The 24237-nt window shown below is 44.7% G+C and overlaps 1 protein-coding gene across 2 annotated transcripts in view; it reads left to right on the top strand.

The window, feature by feature from the left end:
- LOC115183965 (NK-tumor recognition protein) overlaps positions 1-23970 on the top strand; it is a gene marked incomplete at its 5' end in the record, with an annotated part of 68958 nt that extends 44988 nt beyond the window's left edge. The window contains 8 exon segments of one of the 2 annotated variants that reach the window (XM_029744951.1): positions 8170-8395; positions 8585-8758; positions 9234-9321; positions 12176-12327; positions 13795-16680; positions 17033-17176; positions 19304-19396; positions 22226-23970. In XM_029744951.1, the coding sequence (XP_029600811.1) occupies positions 8170-8395; positions 8585-8758; positions 9234-9321; positions 12176-12327; positions 13795-16680; positions 17033-17176; positions 19304-19396; positions 22226-22289 (3827 nt within the window). 2 annotated transcript variants of the gene reach the window in all.
- Positions 23971-24237: the final 267 nt, after the last annotated feature.

The following is a 24237-nucleotide window of genomic DNA, read 5'->3' as shown; positions in this document are numbered from 1 at the left end:
CTGGGGTTTATTATGGATCCCCATTAGTTCCTGCCAAGGCAGCAGCTACTCTTCCTGGGGTTTATTATGGATCCCCATTAGTTCCTGCCAAGGCAGCAGCTACTCTTCCTTGGGTTTATTATGGATCCCCATTAGTTCCTGCCAAGGCAGCAGCTACTCTTCCTGGGGTTTATTATGGATCCCCATTAGTTCCTGCCAAGGCAGCAGCTACTCTTCCTGGGGTTTATTATGGATCCCCATTAGTTCCTGCCAAGGCAGCAGCTACTCTTCCTGGGGTTTATTATGGATCCCCATTTAGTTCCTGCCAAGGCAGCAGCTTCTCTTCCTGGGGTTTATTATGGATCCCCATTAGTTCCTGCAAAGGCAGCAGCTACTCTTCCTGGGGTTTATTATGGATCCCCATTAGTTCCTGCCAAGGCAGCAGCTACTCTTACTGGGGTCCAGCAAAATTAAGGCAGTTATACACTTTAAAAACAATAGATTCACAACACCCTGTGTGCCCTCTGGTCCCTACTCTACTACCACATATTTATAACACAAAATCCATGCATTCGTGTGTGTGTATAGTGTGTATTTAAATGTAACTTTTTATTTAACTATGCAAGTCAGTTAAGAACAAATTCTTATTGACAATGACAGCCTACTGGGGGAACAGTGGGTTAACTGCCTTGTTCAGGGGCAGAACGAGATTTTTACCTTGTCAGCTCTGGGATTCGATCCAGCAACATTTCGGTTGTTATGTTATCGTGTGTGTGTATGCATGTGTCTGTGTCTGTGTCTATGTTTGTGTTACTTCACAGTCCCCGCAGATCCATAAGGAGTATTATCTGTTTTTTAAATCTGATTCTACTGCTGCATCAGTTACCTGATGTGGAATAGAGTTCCATGTAGTCATGGCTCTATGTAGTACTGTGCTCCTCCCATAGTCTGTTCTGGACTTGGGGACTGTGAAGAGACCTCTGGGGGCATGTCTTGTGGGGTATGGATGGGTGTCTGAGCTGTGTACCAGTAGTTTAAACAGATCTCTGGTGGCATGTCTTGTGGGGTATGGATGGGTGTCCAAGCTGTGTGCCAGTAGTTTAGACAGACAGCTCTGTGCATTCAATACCTCTCACCAATACAAGTAGTGATGAAGTCAATCTCTCCTCCACTTTCAGCCTGGAGAGATTGACATGCATATTATTAATGTTAGCTCTCTGTACATTTAGGGGCCAGCCGTGCTGCCCTGTTCTGAGGTAATGGCAATTTTCCCAAGTCCCTCTTTGTAGCACCTGACCACATGACTGAACAGTAGTCCAGGTGAGACAAAACTAGGACCTGTAGGACCTGCCTTGTTGATAGTGTTGTTAAAAAGGTAGAAACTAGGGCCTGTAGGACCTGCCTTGTTGATAGTGTTGTTAAAAAGGTAGAAACTAGGGCCTGTAGGACCTGCCTTGTTGATAGTGTTGTTAAAAAGGTAGAAACTAGGGCCTGTAGGACCTGCCTTGTTGATAGTGTTGTTAAGAAGGTAGAAACTAGGGCCTGTAGGACCTGCCTTGTTGATAGTGTTGTTAAGAAGGTAGAAACTAGGGCCTGTAGGACCTGCCTTGTTGATAGTGTTGTTAAGAAGGTAGAAACTAGGGCCTGTAGGACCTGCCTTGTTGATAGTGTTGTTAAGAAGGTAGAAACTAGGGCCTGTAGGACCTGCCTTGTTGATAGTGCGGTTAAGAAGGTAGAAACTAGGGCCTGTAGGACCTGCCTTGTTGATAGTGTTGTTAAGAAGGTAGAAACTAGGGCCTGTAGGACCTGCCTTGTTGATAGTGTTGTTAAGAAGGCAGAGCAGCGCTTTATTATAGACAGACTTCTCCCCATTTTATCCTCTGTTGTATAAATATGTTTTGACCATGATAGTTTACAATCCAGGGTTACGCCAAACAATTTAGTCACGTTATTCCCACATTATTTTTTACAAGATTTAGTTGAGGTTTAGTGCATGATTGGTCCCAAATACAATGCTTTTAGTTTTAGAAATATTTAGGACTAACTTATTTCTTGCCACCCACTCTGAAACTAACTGCAGCTCTTGGTTGAGTGTTGTAGTCAGTTCAGTTGCTGTAGTAGATGATGTGTATAGTGTTGCCATCCGCGTTCATAGAGTGGCATGTCGTTAGTAAAGATTGAAAAAAGCAAGGGGCCTAGACGACATTCCTGATTCTCCCTGGATTATGTTGAAAACCTTTTGTTCATAAATGAAATTGTAATTGTCAGATGAGCCGAATACAACAACTGTAGACCTTACCATGAAATGCTTACTTATGAGCCCTTAACCAACAGTGCAGTTCAAAAATAGTTAAGAAAATAGTTACTTTTTAGTTTATTTAGTAACACAATAAAATAACAATACCGAGGCTTTATACAGGAGGTACTGCGTCAGTGTGTGGGGTCCAGGTTAGTCGAGGTAATATGTACGTGTAGGTAGGGGTGGGTAAAGTGACTGCGTAGATAATAAACAGTGAGTAGCAGCAGTGTAAAACAAAATGGGGGGGTGTGTCAATGTAAATAGTCCAGGTGGCCATTTGATTAATTGTTCAGCAGTTTTATGGCTTGGGGGTAGAAGCTGTTAATGAGCCTTTTGGACCTAGACTTGGCTCTCCGGTACCGCTTGCCGTGCGGTAGCAGAGAGAACAGTCTATGACTTTGGTGACTGAAGTCGTTGGCAATTTGTTGGGCCTTCCAGACTGGTAGTTGAAAACCTGCTGTTATTCTACGTACCTATTTAACCAGGTTGTTATTATACATACCAAGTGTTCAAGAGACATAAAACTACATCCCTATGAAGGAGAATAATTTCAGGAAGTTATGAAGTAAGGTCTAATGCTACTCAGGATATATAGATAGCCATGGTCAGGCAAATAGCTGCAAGGACTTCCGGATGTTAATCCCAGATTCCAAATATAGCATTGTTGTTGTTGTTCAAACCACTGAGTAGAGAGCAGCCTTTTTTCTCTGTTCCTTTTATAGTGCACTACTTTTGACAAGGGACCGTAGGGTAGTGCTGTGCTGCTCGTTGTCTCTCAGTGAATCTGGGTCATATTTTACAGCTCATACAGAGGCTGTGCTGCTCGTTGTCTCTCAGTGAATCTGGGTCATATTTTACAGCTCATACAGAGGCTGTGCTGCTCGTTGTCTCTCAGTGAAGCTGGGTCATATTTTACAGCTCATACAGAGGCTGTGCTGCTCGTTGTCTCTCAGTGAATCTGGGTCATATTTTACAGCTCATACAGAGGCTGTGCTGCTCGTTGTCTCAGTGAATCTGGGTCATATTTTACAGCGCATACAGAGGCTGTGCTGCTCGTTGTCTCAGTGAATCTGGGTCATATTTTACAGCTCATACAGAGGCTGTGCTGCTCGTTGTCTCAGTGAATCTGGGTCATATTTTACAGCTCATACAGAGGCTGTGCTGCTCGTTGTCTCTCAGTGAATCTGGGTCATATTTTACAGCTCATAAGAGGATCACATTTTGATGCTGGTGGTGTTTCTAACAGGCTGTTGGTGCAGGGTGGGTGGTAACCTGCTCTCCATTCAGTTAGGCTCAGTGATGTGATCGCTGTGGAGTTGACAGCTGTCCTCCAGTTATCAGAAGGACAGGACGGCCAGACGGACCGGACACTTTAGTACCAATCCGATATGTATTGCGACTTGATACTGTGGTTTTATTGCGATTCGATGTTCCGAACATTAATCATAACTTTTGTGAAACATCACAGCACAGTTGAAAAAATATATGGCAAATAGAAATCAAACCTAGATGGTGTTAAGAGATAATGGGAGGGGTTGAGTGGAGCTGAAGGATGGGACAAAAAAAAAACAAAGATATCTATTGTAAAATAGTGTCCATAAAATGGAAGTAGAAGCCTAAGTGGTAGTGTTCACTAGTTTACTCCAATTAGGGGAGGGATGGAAGAGTTGGGGGGGAACTAATAAAGAAAAGATAAATATATATACGGTGCCTTTGGAAAGTATTCAGACCCCTTGACTTTTTCCAAATTTTGTTAGTTACAGCCTTATTCTATAATTTTATTAAATACATTTTTTCCTCATCAATCTACACAATACCTCATGATGACAAAGCGAAAACAGGTTTTTAGAAATAAAAACAAATACATATACATAAGTTTTCAGACCCTTTCCTATGAGACTCAAAATTGAGCTCTGGTGCATCCTGTTTCCATTGATCTTTGAGATGTTTCTACATCTTGATTGGAGTCCACCTGTGGTAAATTCAATTGATTGGACATGATTTGGAAAGACACACACCTGTCTCTATAAGATCCCACAGCTGACAGTTGTCGTGTCTTTGGGCACCATTAAACTGAAGACATGTTTATCAAAATAACTCCCTGTTATTATTATTACGCGATTAAACTGATTAATCGTTTAATTGTAATTAACTAGGAGATCGGGGCACCAAGGAAAATATTCAGATTACAAAGTTATAATTTTCCTAATATAACTTTCCTATATTATAACATTATATATTATATTATAGTATAGGCCGATTATCTTCTAGTTTAAATGGTGTATTTTACCTCGCGTCCAGTCTCATTCCAAACGTCGTAAATTGTTGTATCTGCACGAACCCAGTCTTCACTAAGAGTCATCCATACATCAATTGTCTTAAAATCATTTATTTACTAAACTAAGTCATTCACAGAAAGCATACAAACAGTAGTTATCATCACAGAGAATTGGTAGAGGAATGTGCCCTAGTGGGCTAAACTGGCATGGCGGCTTGTTAAACCAATAAGGGGGGGTCAGCTGAGAAGACCCTACAGAGTTGATAAATATTAACAATTGATATGCTAATCCTTTGCACATGAACGCTCACTCATTCGGGAACAATTGCAATCAATATATATTTACGCTCAGTGTGTCGTCGGGATTCTTGTTGGAGAGTTTTTGTCCTGTTGGAGAGTTTTTGTCCGCGTTCTCTCCCTCTCGGTTAGATGGATCTTTCAAAGCGACATTCATTAATGTCGTTATAGAATGGATGTTTCGTCGGTCTTCGCGTTCAATGAAATCAAATTTCTAGCTGCAGACTATTAATTAATATCAAAGACTTGTTATTATTCTGTCGGTATTGATAGTCTAAAAGTTTAACCACGTGGTATGGTTAACTTCTGTAGAGGAATGCATGGTCAAACCTTGGCTCTCTCATCTGAGGTAAGCTGGTCTGCAGAAAGTAACCCTGGGTGGGCTTATATACGTAGAAAAACTGTCACATGACGCCTTGTCCTGTCTGTGTCCCTGGGGGCGTGCCGATGACTGAGTTAAGCTTTGAACAGAAATACAATTCTATCACATTAACATCAGTACATAGCCTCTCAACATATTCCAAATAGCTTTAATCTTATTAAATCATTGTATACAACCATTTAGATGCAAGTTCCATAGCTGAGGCTATTATATAAACCTTAGTATAGTAATATGGCGATATTGTCTCTAATGAGTATCACAAAATTGTACCAAGCGGACCAGTTCGTAGCTGGATTCTTCACCGATCTTTTATACCTTCTCCAGAACATAAATGTTGTTTGGTTCCCCAATTCTGTGAGTTGGAAGAATTCCTTTGTCTCTCTATGAAACCCCTCTGTCTCAAAACTGGGCCATGAGGCCGGACATTCTCCTTTGGAATTTTACGACCCCTCTCACCACAGCCTAGGTGGGGGGAGGTAGGTAGGGGGATGGTGCATAGAAAAGGCCTGGTGCAGAGGGAGGGGGTTCAAATGTGTTCTCTGTACCCAGAGAGAGGGCAACGTCATGACACAGTGCATGTCAGAGCAAAACTGCCCCAGATACATTTCCATCTTTGGCACGAAGGTTGTTTGTGCCAGTGTGGATGATGATGTTTTCAGGTGTGTCAATCCTTGTCTGACTGAGTAGCTGCATTACACTCTCAGTTGTAGGACACCAGAACTTATACACCTGGTGTCTAGGGAATAATCTTTCCTGGACTATGAACTTCCCATTTGAATCGATAAGGATTGCAGTTGTGTGTGATTGTCTGGGTGGAGCAGACTGGGAGGCTGGTTGGTTGACCTGGGCTGGAGCAGACTGGGAGGCTGGTAGGTTGACCTGGGCTGGAGCAGACTGGGAGGCTGGTAGGCTGACCTGGGCTGGAGCAGACTGGGAGGCTGGTTGGTTGACCTGGGCTGGAGCAGACTGGGAGGCTGGTAGGTTGACCTGGGCTGGAGCAGACTGGGAGGCTGGTAGGCTGACCTGGGCTGGAGCAGACTGGGAGGCTGGTAGGCTGACCTGGGCTGGAGCAGACTGGGAGGCTGGTAGGTTGACCTGGGCTGGAGCAGACTGGGAGGCTGGGAGGTTGACCTGGGCTGAAGCAGACTGGTAGGCTGGTTGGTTGACCTGGGCTGGAGCAGACTGGTAGGCTGGTAGGTTGACCTGGGCTGGAGCAGACTGGGAGGCTGGTAGGTTGACCTGGGCTGGAGCAGACTGGGAGGCTGGTAGGTTGACCTGGGCTGGAGCAGACTGGGAGGCTGGTAGGTTGACCTGGGCTGGAGCAGACTGGGAGGCTGGTAGGTTGACCTGGGCTGGAGCAGACTGGGAGGCTGGTAGGCTGACCTGGGCTGGAGCAGACTGGGAGGCTGGTTGGTTGACCTGGGCTTTAGCAGACTGGGAGGCTGGTAGGCTGACCTGGGCTGGAGCAGACTGGGAGGCTGGTGCGGGGTCATCAGGCTGTGTGGTGGCTGTGTTCTGCCTGTGTTCTACCTCTCTCTCTGCTCAGGCTCCTCTCTTGTTGTGCTGGTCTCAGGTTCTGCCTGTGTTGTACCTCTCTCTGCTCAGGCTCCTCTCTCATTGTGCTGGTCTCAGGTTCTGCCTGTGTTGTACCTCTCTCTCTGCTCAGGCTCCTCTCTCATTGTGCTCTGATGATCTCTGAGGTCATCTGTTGTCTGACTCAGTTTGTCCGTTCTGCTTTCTAATTTAGCAATAGATGCTCTGCTCTCCTCCCTGAACTGTTTCATCTCTTCTTTTAGTTTCTGGGCAGTGTCCTCCTCTTGAAGCTTGTTGTCTCTGAGTTCTATGACCTCTGCTTCAACTAGAGAGAGGGTGTTGTGGAAACGTTGCATAGCAGGTGTTCTTGGTGTTTTAGGCATGTTCTTGGCTCTGTCTGCTGCAGGTGAGGTAGGTAGAGGGCTTCTTGCTGGGTCACAGAGGCTGTTGGGGCCTGCTTTTCTTCGTCATCTCCCTCTACTTTTTCCTCAGCTTCTGAGAGGAGTTCAGCTTCTACTTTGAGGGTAGCAAACACATTCTCAAAAGCCATAAGGCTTGAATCATTGCCTTGTATCAGTACAGTTCCATTATTGTAGAAGTTGACAGCTTGACACCTCTGGTCAGCTTCTTCAAAAATGCTGATCTGACAGCCTTGGCTGATGCCTCTCTTTTTTGAGAAAGGGAAATGGTTGCAAATTACCCTTCTTCATACGTGCCCTCGTTTGTTATTAAATATTACATTTGTTCTTGTTTTGTAACTGGTAAGATCTGCAAACAGGCGTTCATGGTTCTGTTCCGTCTTCAAACCTTAGAAAGGTTTCTTATCTTTCTCCGTCTGGATGTCTGGTGGGTAAACCATTTCCATAGCAACGCTGGTGATGTTAGCTACAATGCTACAATAGAAGCCTACCTTTCCAAAACAGCGTTGTTTCTTGTATTATTGTCTCTGTCTTTACTTTAATGTCCTTTGTCTTCTGTCCTTTTGTCTTTCTATTATTTAGTTAGCTAGCTAGCTTATTTTAGGAGAGTCCCAGCAACTGCTTAGCAACTGGTAAACAATTCAGCTGGCTAAGATAACTGTACAATTTTATAAAAATAGTAACTTTTTCAAAAGCTTATCTTTGTTGCTTGTTTTGTCTCCCATTCAGTCTTGCAGTCCCCCCCTCCCCCCAATGTACTTCACTCTAAAAACCATAGGACCTCATTTTATTCAGCAGCTGCTGCTCAATTTGGAACTCTGGAACCTGTCTCTCTCTCTATCTCTCTCTCTCTCTGTGTCTCTGTCTGTCTCTCTCTCGCTGTGTGTGTGTTTCTGTGTGTGTTGTCTCTCTCTGTGTCTCTCACTCTCTATCTGTTTCTCTCTCTCTCTCTCTCTGTCTCTCTCTCTCTTTTTTTCTGTAGTTCTGGAAGGAAAGAGGAAGCGGCAGTCGCATTCTGCAGACTCCTCCCTCAGTTCTCCTGGCTCCTCTCAGTTCTCCTCTCTGGAGTCTGGGAGTGAATCTGAGGAGAAGCACCACCATCACAGGCGAACGAGACGCTCCAAGAGCAAACGCTCCAAGAAGAGGAGGAGAGAAAGGGAGGTGAAGAGAGAGGGTCACACTGACAGGGTGGAGCCTGGTCTGAAGAGGTGAGGTTCACTGTGGACTACCTCACACCAATACGGCTAAATTATTCACAAGACATTTCAGGTTTATTATGATGTGCAACTCTCTTGCACATTTGAGCTGAGGTATCAAATCTGTTTACATTCCACGGTTGTGATGTTTTTTTAATTGGTGTGTTTTTTGTTGCTACTCACTCAATAATTTTCTCACAGCCTTGTGGATGGAGGGATGGTGGCAGTAGCTGTGGAGGAGGAGGGTGGAGGGAAGGAGCAGAGTGGTGTGAAGAGAGAGAAACCAGTAGTTCGTCCAGAGGAGATCCCTCCTGTTCCTGAGAACCGCTTCCTGTTGAGGAGAGACCAGCCGGGTCAGGAGGACCATCCAGACACGTCAGTCTATCTCTGATACTAACCCTCTCTCTGTTACTAACCCTGTTAACCAGCCGGGCCAGGAGGACCATCCAGACACATCAGTCTATCTCTGATACTAACCCTGTTAACCAGCCGGGTCAGGAGGACCATCCAGACACGTCAGACTCTTGATTCTGATTCTACCATGTGTTGCATCCCTAGAGGGTCAATCTAGTCCCGGACCTATCTAATCTACGGTCAATCTAGTCCCGGACCTATCTAATCTACGGTCAATCTAGTCCTGGGCCAGTCCAGGCTCAGTCTAATTTTGTTTAATACAGTAGTTACCTAATTGAACTCAAGAATTGACCACTTGACCTGGAATGTTAATTGAAAAATGCCTGTCATTGAAAATGGGGCATTGATTAACTTTTTTAAGCCTCAAAATGACCTGAACTGAAAACCAAATGGCTTCCAGCTTGTTTGTGTATAATTGTGTTCATGTTATTTCCAGAACTGAGCCAGAGGCCTCCTCCCTTCCCAATGACCTGAAGCAGTCAGTCACCAAGTCTGGACGCAAGATCAAAGGCAGAGGGACAATGGTACATTATCCTATTATAACTACTACCATACTATACCAATGGTACACAATATTATAACTACTACCATACTATAACAATGGTACATAATATAACTACTACCATACTATACCAATGGTACATATTATAACTACAACCATACTATACCAATGGTACATAATATAACTACTACCATACTATACCAATGGTACACAATATTATAACTACTACCATACTATACCAATGGTACACAATATTATAACTACTACCATACTATACCAATGGTACATAATATAACTACTACCATACTATACCAATGGTACATTATCCTATTATAACTACTACCATACTATACCAATGGTACATAATATAACTACTACCATACTATACCAATGGTACACAATATTATAACTACTACCATACTATAACAATGGTACATAATATAACTACTACCATACTATAACAATGGTACATAATATAACTACTACCATACTATACCAATGGTACATTATCCTAATATAACTACTACCATACTATACCAATGGTACATTATCCTATTATAACTACTACCGTACTATACTAATGGTACATAATAGAACTACTACCATACTATAACAATGGTACATAATATAACTACTACCATACTATACCAATGGTACACAATATTATAACTACTACCATACTATAACAATGGTACATAATATAACTACTACCATACTATACCAATGGTACATTATCCTATTATAACTACTACCATACTATACCAATGGTACATATTATAACTACTACCATACTATACCAATGGTACATATTATAACTACAACCATACTATACCAATGGTACATAATATAACTACTACCATACTATACCAATGGTACACAATATTATAACTACTACCATACTATACCAATGGTACACAATATTATAACTACTACCATACTATACCAATGGTACATAATATAACTACTACCATACTATACCAATGGTACATTATCCTATTATAGCTACTACCATACTATACCAATGGTACATAATATAACTACTACCATACTATACCAATGGTACACAATATTATAACTACTACCATACTATAACAATGGTACATAATATAACAACTACCATACTATAACAATGGTACATAATATAACTACTACCATACTATACCAATGGTACATTATCCTAATATAACTACTACCATACTATACCAATGGTACATTATCCTATTATAACTACTACCGTACTATACTAATGGTACATAATAGAACTACTACCATACTATAACAATGGTACATAATATAACTACTACCATACTATACCAATGGTACACAATATTATAACTACTACCATACTATAACAATGGTACATAATATAACTACTACCATACTATACCAATGGTACATTATCCTATTATAACTACTACCATACTATACCAATGGTACATATTATAACTACTACCATACTATAACAGTGGTACATAATATAACTACTACCATACTATACTAATGGTACATAATATAACTACTACCATACTATACCAATGGTACATAATATAACTACTACCATACTATACTAATGGTACACAATATTATAACTACTACCATACTATACCAATGGTACATATTATAACTACTACCATAATATAACAATGGTACATAATATAACTACTACCATACTATACCAATGGTACATAATATAACTACTACCATACTATAACAATGGTACATAATATAACTACTACCATACTATAACAATGGTACATAATATAACTACTACCATACTATAACAATGGTACACAATATTATAACTACTACCATACTATACCAATGGTACATAATATAACTACTACCATACTATACCAATGGTACACAATATTATAACTACTACCATACTATAACAATGGTACATAATATAACTACTACCATACTATAACAATGGTACATAATATAACTACTACCATACTATACCAATGGTACACAATATTATAACTACTACCATACTATAACAATGGTACATAATATAACTACTACCATACTATACCAATGGTACATAATATAACTACTACCATACTATACCAATGGTACATAATATAACTACTACCATACTATAACAATGGTACATAATATAACTACTACCATACTATAACAATGGTACATAATATAACTACTACCATACTATACCAATGGTACATATTATAACTACTACCATACTATAACAATGGTACATATTATAACTACTACCATACTATAACAATGGTACATAATATAACTACTACCATACTATACCAATGGTACATAATATAACTACTACCATACTATACCAATGGTACATATTATAACTACTACCATACTATAACAATGGTACATAATATAACTACTACCATACTATAACAATGGTACATTATCCTATTATAACTACTACCATACTATACCAATGGTACATATTATAACTACTACCATACTATAACAATGGTACATTCTCCAGTCTGAAGTCTCTCTAAAGCCCCAATGTGACTGAATCAGGACTCTGCACAAAGACATAACCTGTTAAAGGACATAAGATGAACGGTACAGAGACAACAAGATGTTGCTAAATGTCCTGAGAAATCTGTTTTAATGGAAGAGAAGCAAACGTCTCTCTGTCCGTGGTCTTTGCCTATATTTCTGGTATAACTGCCTAGCTCTCATTTTGCACTGTTAGATTATTTTAATTCCCCACTAAAGCAACCATTCAATTTTGGCTTAATGGACATCAGGTAACCAGCCCTTTGGGAGCTCTGTGTAGAAACTGGACTAGACTATCAGGGGAGGAAGTGACATGTGCAGAATACCAGTGTGCTGTAGGTCAGTCTGGTTAGTTTCCTGTTCTGTTCTCTCTGCAGAGGTACCACACCCCGACGTGCTCTAAGTCGCGCTCGGCTTCAGAGGAGGAGGGACAAGGAAGCAGCGAGACTCCGCCCCACTGGAAGGAGGAAATGCAGAGAACCAAGACGTACCAGCCACCCAGCGTAGAGAGATGGAGCCGAGGAGACAAGTACACCACTGTTTCACTGTATAGAATACATAGTGGAACTGCACCATATGGCCGAAAGGTCCTGACCATTAGTGTCACAATACAATAGGAGACTCCCAGCTCCACTAAAACCATGTGTTTAAAAGTTGTTTTTTTTTTGTTTCTACATGATTTGTAAGTCGCTCTGCATAAATTACGTAAATGTAAATGTAAATTCCATATGTGTTGTTTCATAGTTTTGATGTCTTTTTACTATTTTCTACAATGTAGAAAATAGTAAAAAGGCAAACTCTTGAATGAGTAGGCGTGTCCAAACTTTGGACTGGTAATGTATATATAAATATACCATAAATTCCGGACTATAAGCCGCAACTTTCCAGGCTTTGAACCTCGCGTATTTTTCCCGCTTTAAATTTTTTTTCTCCAAAAAAACATTCTGTGACGTGCTCAGTTTTTGGGCGGCATGAAGCTTTCATTAGACCAATGAAATTGCCGAACGGGTTAAGGTCAAACAACTGTTTTGTTTACTGTTCAGATTAAATCGAGCGCTCTCAAACTTCCCATCATTCTGATTACGGTAGTCATTTTGTCACCCTCATCATGGCAAAGACACGGAGAAATGCATATGATGCAGCTTTCAAGTTGAAGGCGATTGATCTGGCTGTTGGAAAAGGAAATAGAGCTGCTGCACGGGAGCTTGGTCTTAATGAGTCGATGATAAGACGTTGGAAACAGCAGCATGAGGAATTGACTCAGTGCAAAAAGACAACTAAAGATTACTGCTAATTTTTTATTTTTTGTTACAAGCCGTGTTTCGTTAAAGCCTATTTATTTTTGTTACAAGCCGTGTTTCGTTAAAGCCTGTGTAAAGTTAATTTGTTTCAATGTACCGGTAGGCACCTGCGGCTTATAGACATGTGCGGCTTATTTATGTTCAAAATAATATTTTTTTTAAATTCAGTGGGTGCGGCTTATATTCAGGTGTGCTCAATAGTCCGGAAATTACGGTTTAATAGGGAAAGGGAAAGTGGAATACCTAGTCAGTTGTACAACTGAATGAATACATAGCTACTATATGTAATACATAGTTACTATAACTACTATAGATATATATATATATATATATATATATATATAATACCTAGCTACTATAACTACGATATATAATACCTAGCTACTATAGCTTCGATATATAATACCTAGCTACTATAACTACTATGTATATATAATACCTAGCTACTATAACTACTATGTATAATACCTAGCTACTATAACTACTATGTGTATATATATATATATATACACCTAGCTACTATAACTACACTGTAGGCCTATACATAGCTACTCTGTGTGACAACTTAAGCATTATCAATGCTAACCACTGATCCAGCAACATGTCGTATTGTTTGAAACCTTGAGGTCAGTTCGACTGTTCTCTCTGAGGGTGGGATCTTGACTTAACAGATTGTATGACCGTTGTTCCAGCAGATGGGAGGGAGACCGCAGCAGGAGTGACTCCCCATGGTCCCAGTCCCCGGAGTGCTCCTCAGGCCACAGCTCTGACCGCTCCAGCCAGCCCCGCCCACACAGGAAGGAGAAGAAGAAAGCCAAGCGCAAGAAGGCCAAGAAACGCAAACATGCCAAGAGACAAAAGAAGGAGTCCACCAAGAGCAAAGAGCCCAAACAGTCGCCCGTCCGAGAGGGTCAGGAGTCAAATCCTGGTGATATTGAGAGAAGGTCCGTGTCCCGGACCCCCTCCGCCCACCGACGCTCCCCCAGGAAGCAGTGCTCCGGGTCGGGCAAGCGGCGTCACTCCTCCCCTTCATCCAGAGACTCCAGTTCCTACACACCTAGCCGCTCCAGATCCAGGGGCAGGTCTATGTCTTACTCCCAGTCCAGGAGTCTGTCTCACTCCAGAAGCAGATCTCTATCCATGTCAAGGTCCACATCCAGGTCTCGATCCAGATCCCGGTACAGATCCAGGTCCAGGTCTTTGTCCCGGCTCAGGAGGAGAAAAGCAACCAGATCCTCCAAGAAGCGCAAGATGGCTGACGTCAGCAGACTAAAGCCAGACGCCTCAGCCAAAGGGGCAGTGAAGGGTGTAGAGACTAAAGCCACAGCCCTCCCTGCCACCCCAGCCCCTGAGAACGCCCCTGTCATACCCATGAGTGACAGCCCCCCTCCCTCACGCTGGAAGCCCGGCCAGAAACCATGGAAACCCTCCTACGTCCGAGTCCAGGAGGTCAAGACCAAGACGACCCCAGCCTGCCTGTCCCCCATAGGCCCCACAGCCCCCAGTACATCTGAGAACCACCCAGAGAACTCCCACCTGGAAAAGAGCCGTGGCTCTAAGAGCCACAGACACCAGAGACGATCACCCAGTGGCTCCTACAAGAGCAGGTCCTACAGCCGGTCTCACAGTCACTCCAGGAGTCACTCCCGGTCCAGGATACGGTCACCAGATCACTACTACAGCAGATCATCCTCCTACAGCAGGTCAGACTCCTATGACTCTCACAGGAGAGGCTTAGACAAGACCTTAGACAAGACTATAGACAAGGGTTGGAAGCAGTACTACAGCTCTCTGAAGCGGATCAAGAACCTGGATAAGTACCTCAAAGCGCCCGACTCCCAGATCAACATGTTTTCATCTGACTCTGAGGACGGAACAGCCAGCGAACACAGTCCTGGGCCCAGGCAGAATGGCTCCAAGGGACCGAAACTCTTTGGCACCTTATCAGAAGACTTACGTCGTCAGGAAACGGAAGCAAAAAGTCTGAAACTAAATCAAAAGTCCTTGGAGGAACCCAGCAGTAGGTCAGAGTGGGACAGTGACGGGGATAAACTAGGCAGAAAGACCAGCCTGGTGAACAACCAGAAGCCTGATGTTAGGTCAGCAGAGATTCCTGACCAGAGACTAGCAGCTCTCGCTGGGTGGGACTCTGAGAGCGACTCTGAGAAGGTGCTGCCCAAGATGGCCACCACCGAGCCCAAGGTCTTCCTGTCAGAGAAGGAGGAGGGCGAGGCCAGCTCAGAGTCAGAACACGAACACCATGTACGGTCACACAGCAAGATGAACAAAGCCCCTGGAACCTCTGTGTTGCTGCTTCCTGCACCTGTACATAATGCCACCCCATTGGAGGGGAGCCCTGAGAAGGGCCCCGAGGCAGAGAGACACAAGAGCAGGAAGAAGAATAAACGTAAACACAAACGCAAGAGGAGGAGCTCTGCCAAGTCTGGCTCCCACAGGTCAAAGGTCAAGTCGAAGCGGTCCAAGAGGAAACACCAGAAGCTGAAGGAGACTTTCCACTGGCAGCCGCCAATGGAGTTTGGAGAGGAAGAGGAGGAGGATGAGTCCCAGAAAGAGAAACGACTGGAGCAAAAACATGCTGCTGTAAAAGATAGTCCTCAGAGAGCTGTCAGGGGAAGACCTGGCAAATCCCCACGTCTGGAAAAGGAGGACAAGGAGAGAAGTCCTGCTTCATCCAACAGAAACAGTTCAGTACAGCCAACGCCTCACAGCGTGGAAGATGCAGCAGAGATGACCAAAGAACTGAAAGCTAAACCAACTGCCAACTCAAACCCAAAACACACAAAACCTCAGGACCTCACTGCTAACCTGCCAAAGATGGATCAGCCAGAGATGGTAGACGATATGGAGATCTGCACCCCAGAACATGACCTCCCTGACCCCACTACCGAGCCACCAGGCCTTCCGGGCCAACAGCCACCAGATATCAGTCTGAAAACACTGTCTCCTCTGAGTCGCTCCTTAAAGACGGAAGACGTGTTTCTCTCACCTGTTAAAGATCCACAGTGTACAGCCTCTCTGCCAGCTGTGATGCTAGCTAGTGGGGAGCAGCAGGAAACTGCAGCAGGCAGAGCCGCTGGTCCCCCTATCGACCCCAAATGGAAGCCTCTAAAGGGGATGGCTGCTCTGCAAGCCCTGAACCCAAACCCCTCCTCCATGGCTCGTCTGCTCCCCACCAGACTCCCGGAGCACAGTGGGTCCCGGACCCAGCCCCAGGAAGGCATCAGGCCCCAGGGCAGCAGGACCCAGAGCCAAGGTGGGAGGACCCAGGGGGGAGTCAGCATCCAGATCAAGAGCCAGAGCCGGGTGCGTCCGGGGTCGCTGTTCGACGAGGTACGGAAGACGGCCAGACTGAACCAGAGGCCCAGGAACCAGGACAGCAGTTCCAGTGAGGAGAGGTCTCAGTCTGCAGCTGGAGCCGGGGGAGGGGCCACGGAGGAGGAGCGGGGCAGCAGGAGGTCCCGGTCGGGGTCTAGCCACTCCCACAGGTCCCGGTCCAGAGGAAGATCCCCCTCCTCCAGCCGCTCCAGGAATAGATCGCGCTCCTCCAGCTTCTCCTCCAGGTTTGCTTACTGGCTTGCTTACTTACTGGCTTGCTTACTTACTGGCTTGCTTACTTACTGGCTTGCTTACTTACTGGCTGACTAACTGGGGGGTTTACTGACTGACTGGTTTAATGGCTGGTTGGCTGACCGACTGACTGGTTGGGAGGCCGGCTGGCTGGCAGGCAGACAGACTGACTGGCTTGTTGACTGACTGACTGAAATGATTGATGTTATTTTGATATGTAGCCAGGTAATGTCTGGTTTGTGTAATATAAAGGTAATTTAAGCAACATATCCAGGTTTTATGATCTACAGGTCTGATATGGACGGGACAGAAATAATCTGATTTAATCTGGAACTCTTCTCCTAGGAGTCGGAGCAGGAGCAGGAGGAGGTATCCCAGAGGGCGCTCCCGGTCCCGCAGCGTCACCTACCGCAGCTACAACAGTCATAGTCGGACCTATAGTAGAAGTAATTCCAGAAGCCGTTCCTATGATCGACGCAGGAGATCCAGGTAGACTAGACATGTAGACCTAGCCATCTGTCCTCCTCAATGTAGACCATCTAGACCTGTCCATCTGTCCTCCTCAATGTAGACCATCTAGACCTGTCCATCTGTCCTCCTCAATGTAGACCATCTAGACCTATTTATCTGTCCTCCTCAATGTAGACCATCTAGACCTATCCATCTGTCCTCCTCAATGTAGACCATCTAGACCTGTCCATCTGTCCTCCTCAATGTAGACCATCTAGACCTGTCCATCTGTCCTCCTCAATGTAGACCATCTAGACCTGTCCATCTGTCCTCCTCAATGTAGACCATCTAGACCTGTCCATCTGTCCTCCTCAATGTAGACCATCTAGACCTGTCCATCTGTCCTCCTCAATGTAGACCATCTAGACCTGTCCATCTGTCCTCCTCAATGTAGACCATCTAGACCTGTCCATCTGTCCTCCTCAATGTAGACCATCTAGACCTGTCTATCTGTCCTCCTCAGTCATGTCTCCATGTTTTCTCTACATGTGCATCATGTCAATCAACAATCCAAATATACATGTTTGGGGTTTGTGGGTAAACTCCAGCTACAGTACATTTGGAAAGTATTCAGACCCTTTTTCCACAGTATTCAGACCCTTATTCCACATTTTGTTATATTAAGTCTTATTTTAAAATTTATTTAAATTTGGGTTTTTTCGTCATCAATCTACACCCAATACCCCACAATGACAAAGCAACATTTATAAAAAATAAATAAAAAACTGAAATATCACATTTACATAAGTATTCAGACCCTTTACTCAGTACTTTGGTGAAGCACTTTTGGCAGTGATTACAGCCTCGAGTCTTCTTGGATTTGACGCTACAAGCTTGGCACGCCTGTATTTGGGGACTTTCTCCCATTCTTCTCTGCAGATCCTTTCAAGCTCTGTCAGGTTGGATGGGGAGCGTCGCTGCACAGCTATTTTCAGGTCTCTCCAGAGATGTTCGATCTGATTCAAGTCCGGGCTCTGGCTGGGCCACTCAAGGACATTCAGAGACTTGTCCCGAAGCCACTCCTGCGTTGTCTTGGCTGTGTGCTTATGGTCGTTGTCCTGTTGGAAGGTGAACCTTCGCCCCAGTCTGAGGTCCTGAGCCCTCTGGAGGAGGTTTTCATCAAGGATCTCTCTGTACTTTACTCTGTTCATCTTTACCTCGATCATGACTAGTCTCCCAGTCCCTGCTGCTGAAAAACATCCCCACAGCATGGTGCTGCCACCACCATGCTTCACCGTAGGGATGGTGCCGGGTTTCCTCCAGACATGATGCTTGGCATTCAGGCCAAAGTGTTCGATCTTGGTTTCATCAGACCAGAGAATCTTGTTTCTCATGGTCTGAGAGTCTTTAGGGGCCTTTTGGACAACTCCAAGCGGACTGTCGTGCCTTCTACTGAGGAGTGGCTTCCGTCTGGCCAATCTACCATAAAGGCCTGATTGGTGGAGTGCTGCAGAGATGGTTGCCCTTCTAGAAGGTTCTCCCATCTCCACAGAGGAACTCTAGAGCTCTGCCAGTGACCATCAGGTTCTTGGTCACCTCCCTGACCAAGGCCCTTCTCCTCTGATGACTCAGTTTAGCTGGGCGGCCAGCTCTAGGAAGAGTCTTGGTGGTTCCAAATTTCTTCCATTTAAGAATGATGGAGGCCACTGTGTTCTTGGGGACCTTCCTGTGCTGCAGAAACTTTTTGGTGCCCTTCCCCAGATCTGTGTCTCAACACAATCCTGTCTCTGAGCTCCATGGACAATTCCTTCGACCTCAGGGCTTGGTTCTTTCTCTGACATGCACAGTCAACTGTGGGAACTTATATAGACAGGTGTGTGTCTTTCCAAATCATGTCCAATCAATTGAATTTACCACAGGTGGACTCCAATCAAGTTGTAGAAACATCTCAAGGATGATCAATGGAAACAGGATGCACCTGAGCTCAATTTCGAGTCTCATAGCAAAGGGTCTGAATGTGAAAATGTACTTATGTGAAAGGCAGTAATGTAACAGTGTGGAAACAGTCAAGGGTTCTAAATACTTTCCAAATGCAGTGTGTATTTGGATGAAGTCTGAATACTTTGTAATACTTCAGTGAACAGTCCTTTGTCTATCTTAACACAGGTCCGACTCCTATGACACTTATTCCAGTCGGAGTCGTAGCCGCAGCTCCAGCAGGAGACGTGGGAGAAGGAGTGATAGCTACAGGAGCTCCAGGTAAGAGGTCCCCCCCTCACACACACAGACAGGTATATTCCCCCCCTCACACACACAGACAGGTATATTCCCCCCTCACACACACAGACAGGTATATTCCCCCCCTCACACACACAGACAGGTATATTCCCCCCCTCACACACACACAGGTATATTCCCCCCCTCACACACGCAGACAGGTATATTCCCCCCCTCACACACGCAGACAGGTATATTCCCCCCTCACACACACAGACAGGTATATTCCCCCCCTCACACACACAGACAGGTATATTCCCCCCCTCACACACACAGACATGTATATTCCCCCCTCACACACACAGACAGGTATATTCCACCCCCCTCACACACACAGACAGGTATATTCCCCCCCCCCTCACACACACACAGACAGGTATATTCCCCCCCTCACACACACAGACAGGTATATCCCCCCCTCACACACACAGACAGGTATATTCTCAACTCTCCTTCCGTGGCCTCCAACTGCTCCTAAATACAAGTAAAACCAAATGCATTCTCTTCAACCGATCGCTGCCTGCACATGCACTGCACTGTCCAGCATCATATCCACAGTAAAACGAGTCCTATATCGACATAACCTGAAAGGCCGCTCAGCAAGGAAGAAGCCACTGCTCCAAAACCGCCATAAAAAAGCCAGACCAGGGTTTGCAACTGCACATGGAGACAAAGATCGTACTTTTTGGAGAAATGTCCTCTGGTCTGATGAAACAAAAATAGAACTGTTTGGCCATAATGACCATCGTTATGTTTCGAGGAAAAAGGGGGAGGCTTGCAAGCCGAAGAACACCATCCCAACCGTTGAAGCACGGGGTGGCAGCATCATGTTGTGGGGGTGCTTTGCTGCAGGAGGGACTGGTGCACTTCACAAAATAGATGGCATCATGAGGTAGGAAAATGATGTGGATATATTGAAGCAACATCTCAAGACATCAGTCAGGAAGTTAAGGCTTGGTCGCAAATGGGTCTTCCAAATGGACAATGACCCCAAGCATACTTCCAAAGTTGTGGCAAAATGGCTTAAGGACACCAAAGTCAAGGTATTGGAGTGGCCATCACAAAGCCCTGACCTCAATGCTATAGAAAAATTGGGGGCAGAACTCCTTGCGAGCAAGGAGGCCTACAAACCTGACTCAGTTACACCAGTTCTGTCAGGAGGAATGGGCCAAAATTCACCCAACTTATTGTGGGAAGCTTGTGGAAGGCTACCCGAAACGTCTGACCCAAGTTAAACAATTTAAAGGCAATGCTACCGAATACTAATTGAGTGAATGTAAACTTCTGACCCACTGGGAATGTGATGAAAGAAATGAAAGCTGAAATAAATCATTCTCTCTACTATTATTCTGACATTTCACATTGTTAAAATAAAGTGGTGATCCTAACTGACCTCAGTCAGGGAATTTCTCAAACCCCCCACCTGACAGGTATATTCTCACCCCTGACAGGTATATTCTCACCCCCCACCCCCTGACAGGTATATTCTCACCCCCCACCCCCTGACAGGTATATTCTCACCCCCTGACAGGTATATTCTCACCCCCTGACAGGTATATTCTCACCCCCTGACGGGTATATTCTCACCCCCCACAGGTATATTCTCACCCCGACAGGTATATTCTCACCCCCTGACAGGTATATTCTCACCCCCTGACAGGTATATTCTCACCCGCCACCCCCTGACAGGTATATTCTCACCCCCCACCCCCTGACAGGTATATTCTCACCCCCTGACAGGTATATTCTCACCCCTCACCCCCTGACAGGTATATTCTCACCCCCTGACAGGTATATTCTCACCCCCCACCCCCTGACAGGTATATTCTCACCCCTCACCCCCTGACAGGTATATTCTCACCCCTCACAGGTATATTCTCACCCCCCACCCCCTGACAGGTATATGCTCACCCCCTGACAGGTATATTCTCACCCACCCCCTGACAGGTATATTCTCACCCCCCACCCCCTGACAGGTATATTCTCACCCCCTGACAGGTATATTCTCACCCCCCACCCCCTGACAGGTATATTCTCACCCCCTGACAGGTATATTCTCACCCCCTGACAGGTATATTCTCACCCCCTGACAGGTATATTCTCACCCCCCACCCCCTGACAGGTATATTCTCACCCCCCCACCCCCTGACAGGTATATGCTCACCCCCTGACAGGTATATTCTCAACCCCTGACAGGTATATTCTCACCCCCCACCCCCTGACAGGTATATGCTCACCCCCTGACAGGTATATTCTCACCCCCTGACAGGTATATTCTCACCCCCTGACAGGTATTTTCTCACCCCCTGACAGGTATATGCTCACCCCCCACCCCCTGACAGGTATATTCTCACCCCTCCCACCCCCTGACAGGTATATTCTCACCCCCTGACAGGTATATTCTCACCCCCTGACAGGTATATTCTCACCCCCTGACAGGTATATTCTCACCCCCTGACAGGTATATTCTCACCCCCTGACAGGTATATTCTCAAACCCCCCACCACCTGACAGGTATATTCTCAAACCCCCCACCCCCTGACAGGTATATTCTCAACCACCCACCCCAGACAGGTATATTCTCAACCACCCCCACCTGACAGGTATATTCTCAACCACCCCCGACAGAGCCTGGACTCGAACCCAGAGTCTCTGGTGGTCTAAGGCGATGCAGTGCCTTAGACCACTGCGCCACCCGGGAGTCCTTAAAAACATTTTTAAGAGTCTAACCATCCACTTAACAAGACTAAAGTGAAATATTTATTTCTATTTTCACTGTTTTCCCTCATTCATATGTCTGTCCCTCTGCAGGTCCTACCACTCCTCTAGTCGCAGCTCCTCACGACACTGGAGTCACAGTGGAAGATACAGTTGATCTGGATCATGTCTGTTACCGTCTCTGTCCTGATGACTCATGAGTCTGTTTCTGTCCTGATGACTCATGAGTCTGTTTCTCTCCTGATGATTCATGAGTCTGTTTCTGTCCTGATGATTCATGCGTGTCTTGGTCCTGATGATTGATGAGTCTGTTTCTGTCCTGATGTCCTGATGATTCATGTGGGCTGATCTGGTTCATGAATCTGTCTCTGTCCTAGTGATTCCTGTGGGTTGATCTGGTTCAAGATTCTGTCTCTGTCCTAGTGATTCCTGTGGGTCTATACAGCTATCATGCCTACTCCCTGTCACTCAGTGTCATACCGAACTGGACTAAAGTACAAACAGATCTGCGACCAGGCTACTCATTGTCATACCGAACTGGACTAAAGTACAAACAGATCTGCGACCAGGCTACTCATTGTCATACCGAACTGGACTAAAGTACAAACAGATCTGCGACCAGGCTACTATACATGCCTTCTTTTGTTCTCTCATCTTCTATTGGGAACTTATTTGGTTACTTCTTATATAGAGGGAAAAGTAATGACCTGTATGTCATTTGTGTGGATATCAGAAAGCATTCATACCCCTTGACTTATTCCACATTTTGTTAGAACCTGAATTCAAAATTGATTAATTATATATTTTCTCTCACACATCTGCACACAAAACCCTCTAATGACAAAGTGAAAACATGTTTTTAGACTTTCTTGCTAATTTATTGAAAGTTAAATACAGAAATATCTCCTTTATGTAAGTATTCACATCCCTGGTAGCGATTACAGCTGTGAGTGTTTCTGGGTAAGTCTCTAAGAGATTTGCAAACCAGGATTGTACAACATTTGCACATTCTTTCAAAAATTCTTCGAGCTCTGTCCAGTTGGTTGTTGACAATTTTCAAGTCTTGCCATACATAACTAAGCCACTCAGGAACATTCAATGTCTTCTTGGTAAGTGACTGTAGTGTATATTTGGCCTTATGTTTTAGGTTATTGTCCTGCTGAGAGGTGAATTAATCTCTGGTGGAAAGCAGACTGAACCAGGTTCTCCTCTAGGATGTTGTCTGTGCTTCATGTCCCAGTGTCTGGTGGAAAGCAGACTGAACCAGGTTCTCCTCTAGGATGTTGTCTGTGCTTCATGTCCCAGTGTCTGGTGGAAAGCAGACTGAACCAGGTCTTATTCTAGGATGTTGTCTGTGCTTCATGTCCCAGTGTCTGGTGGAAAGCAGACTGAACCAGGTTTTATTCCAGGATGTTGTCTGTGCTTCATGTCCCAGTGTCTGGTGGAAAGCAGACTGAACCAGGTCTTATTCTAGGATGTTGTCTGTGCTTCATGTCCCAGTGTCTGGTGGAAAGCAGACTGAACCAGGTTTTATTCCAGGATGTTGTCTGTGCTTCATGTCCCAGTGTCTGGTGGAAAGCAGACTGAACCAGGTTCTCCTCCAGGATGTTGTCTGTGCTTCATGTCCCAGTGTCTGGTGTAAAGCAGACTGAACCAGGTTTTATTCCAGGATGTTGTCTGTGCTTCATGTCCCAGTGTCTGGTGGAAAGCAGACTGAACCAGGTTTTATTCCAGGATGTTGTCTGTGCTTCATGTCCCAGTGTCTGGTGGAAAGCAGACTGAACCAGGTCTTATTCTAGGATGTTGTCTGTGCTTCATGTCCCAGTGTCTGGTGGAAAGCAGACTGAACCAGGTCTTATTCTAGGATGTTGTCTGTGCTTCATGTCCCAGTGTCTGGTGGAAAGCAGACTGAACCAGGTCTTATTCTAGGATGATGTCTGTGCTTAGCTCTATTGCGTTTCTTTTTATCCTGAAAAACTCCTAGTTCTTACAGATGCCACATTTTTGACAGTTTTACTTTAGTGCCTTATTGCAAACAGGATGCATGTTTTGGAATATTTTTTATTCTGTACAGACGTCATTATTTTCACTCTGTCATTTAGGTT

The sequence above is a fragment of the Salmo trutta genome, unplaced genomic scaffold (assembly GCF_901001165.1).
Source record: "Salmo trutta unplaced genomic scaffold, fSalTru1.1, whole genome shotgun sequence".
Classification (NCBI taxonomy): Eukaryota; Metazoa; Chordata; class Actinopteri; order Salmoniformes; family Salmonidae; genus Salmo; species Salmo trutta.
The sequence above is the reverse complement of the archived record's forward strand: the minus strand, read 5'-3'. Positions and strand labels throughout refer to the sequence as shown.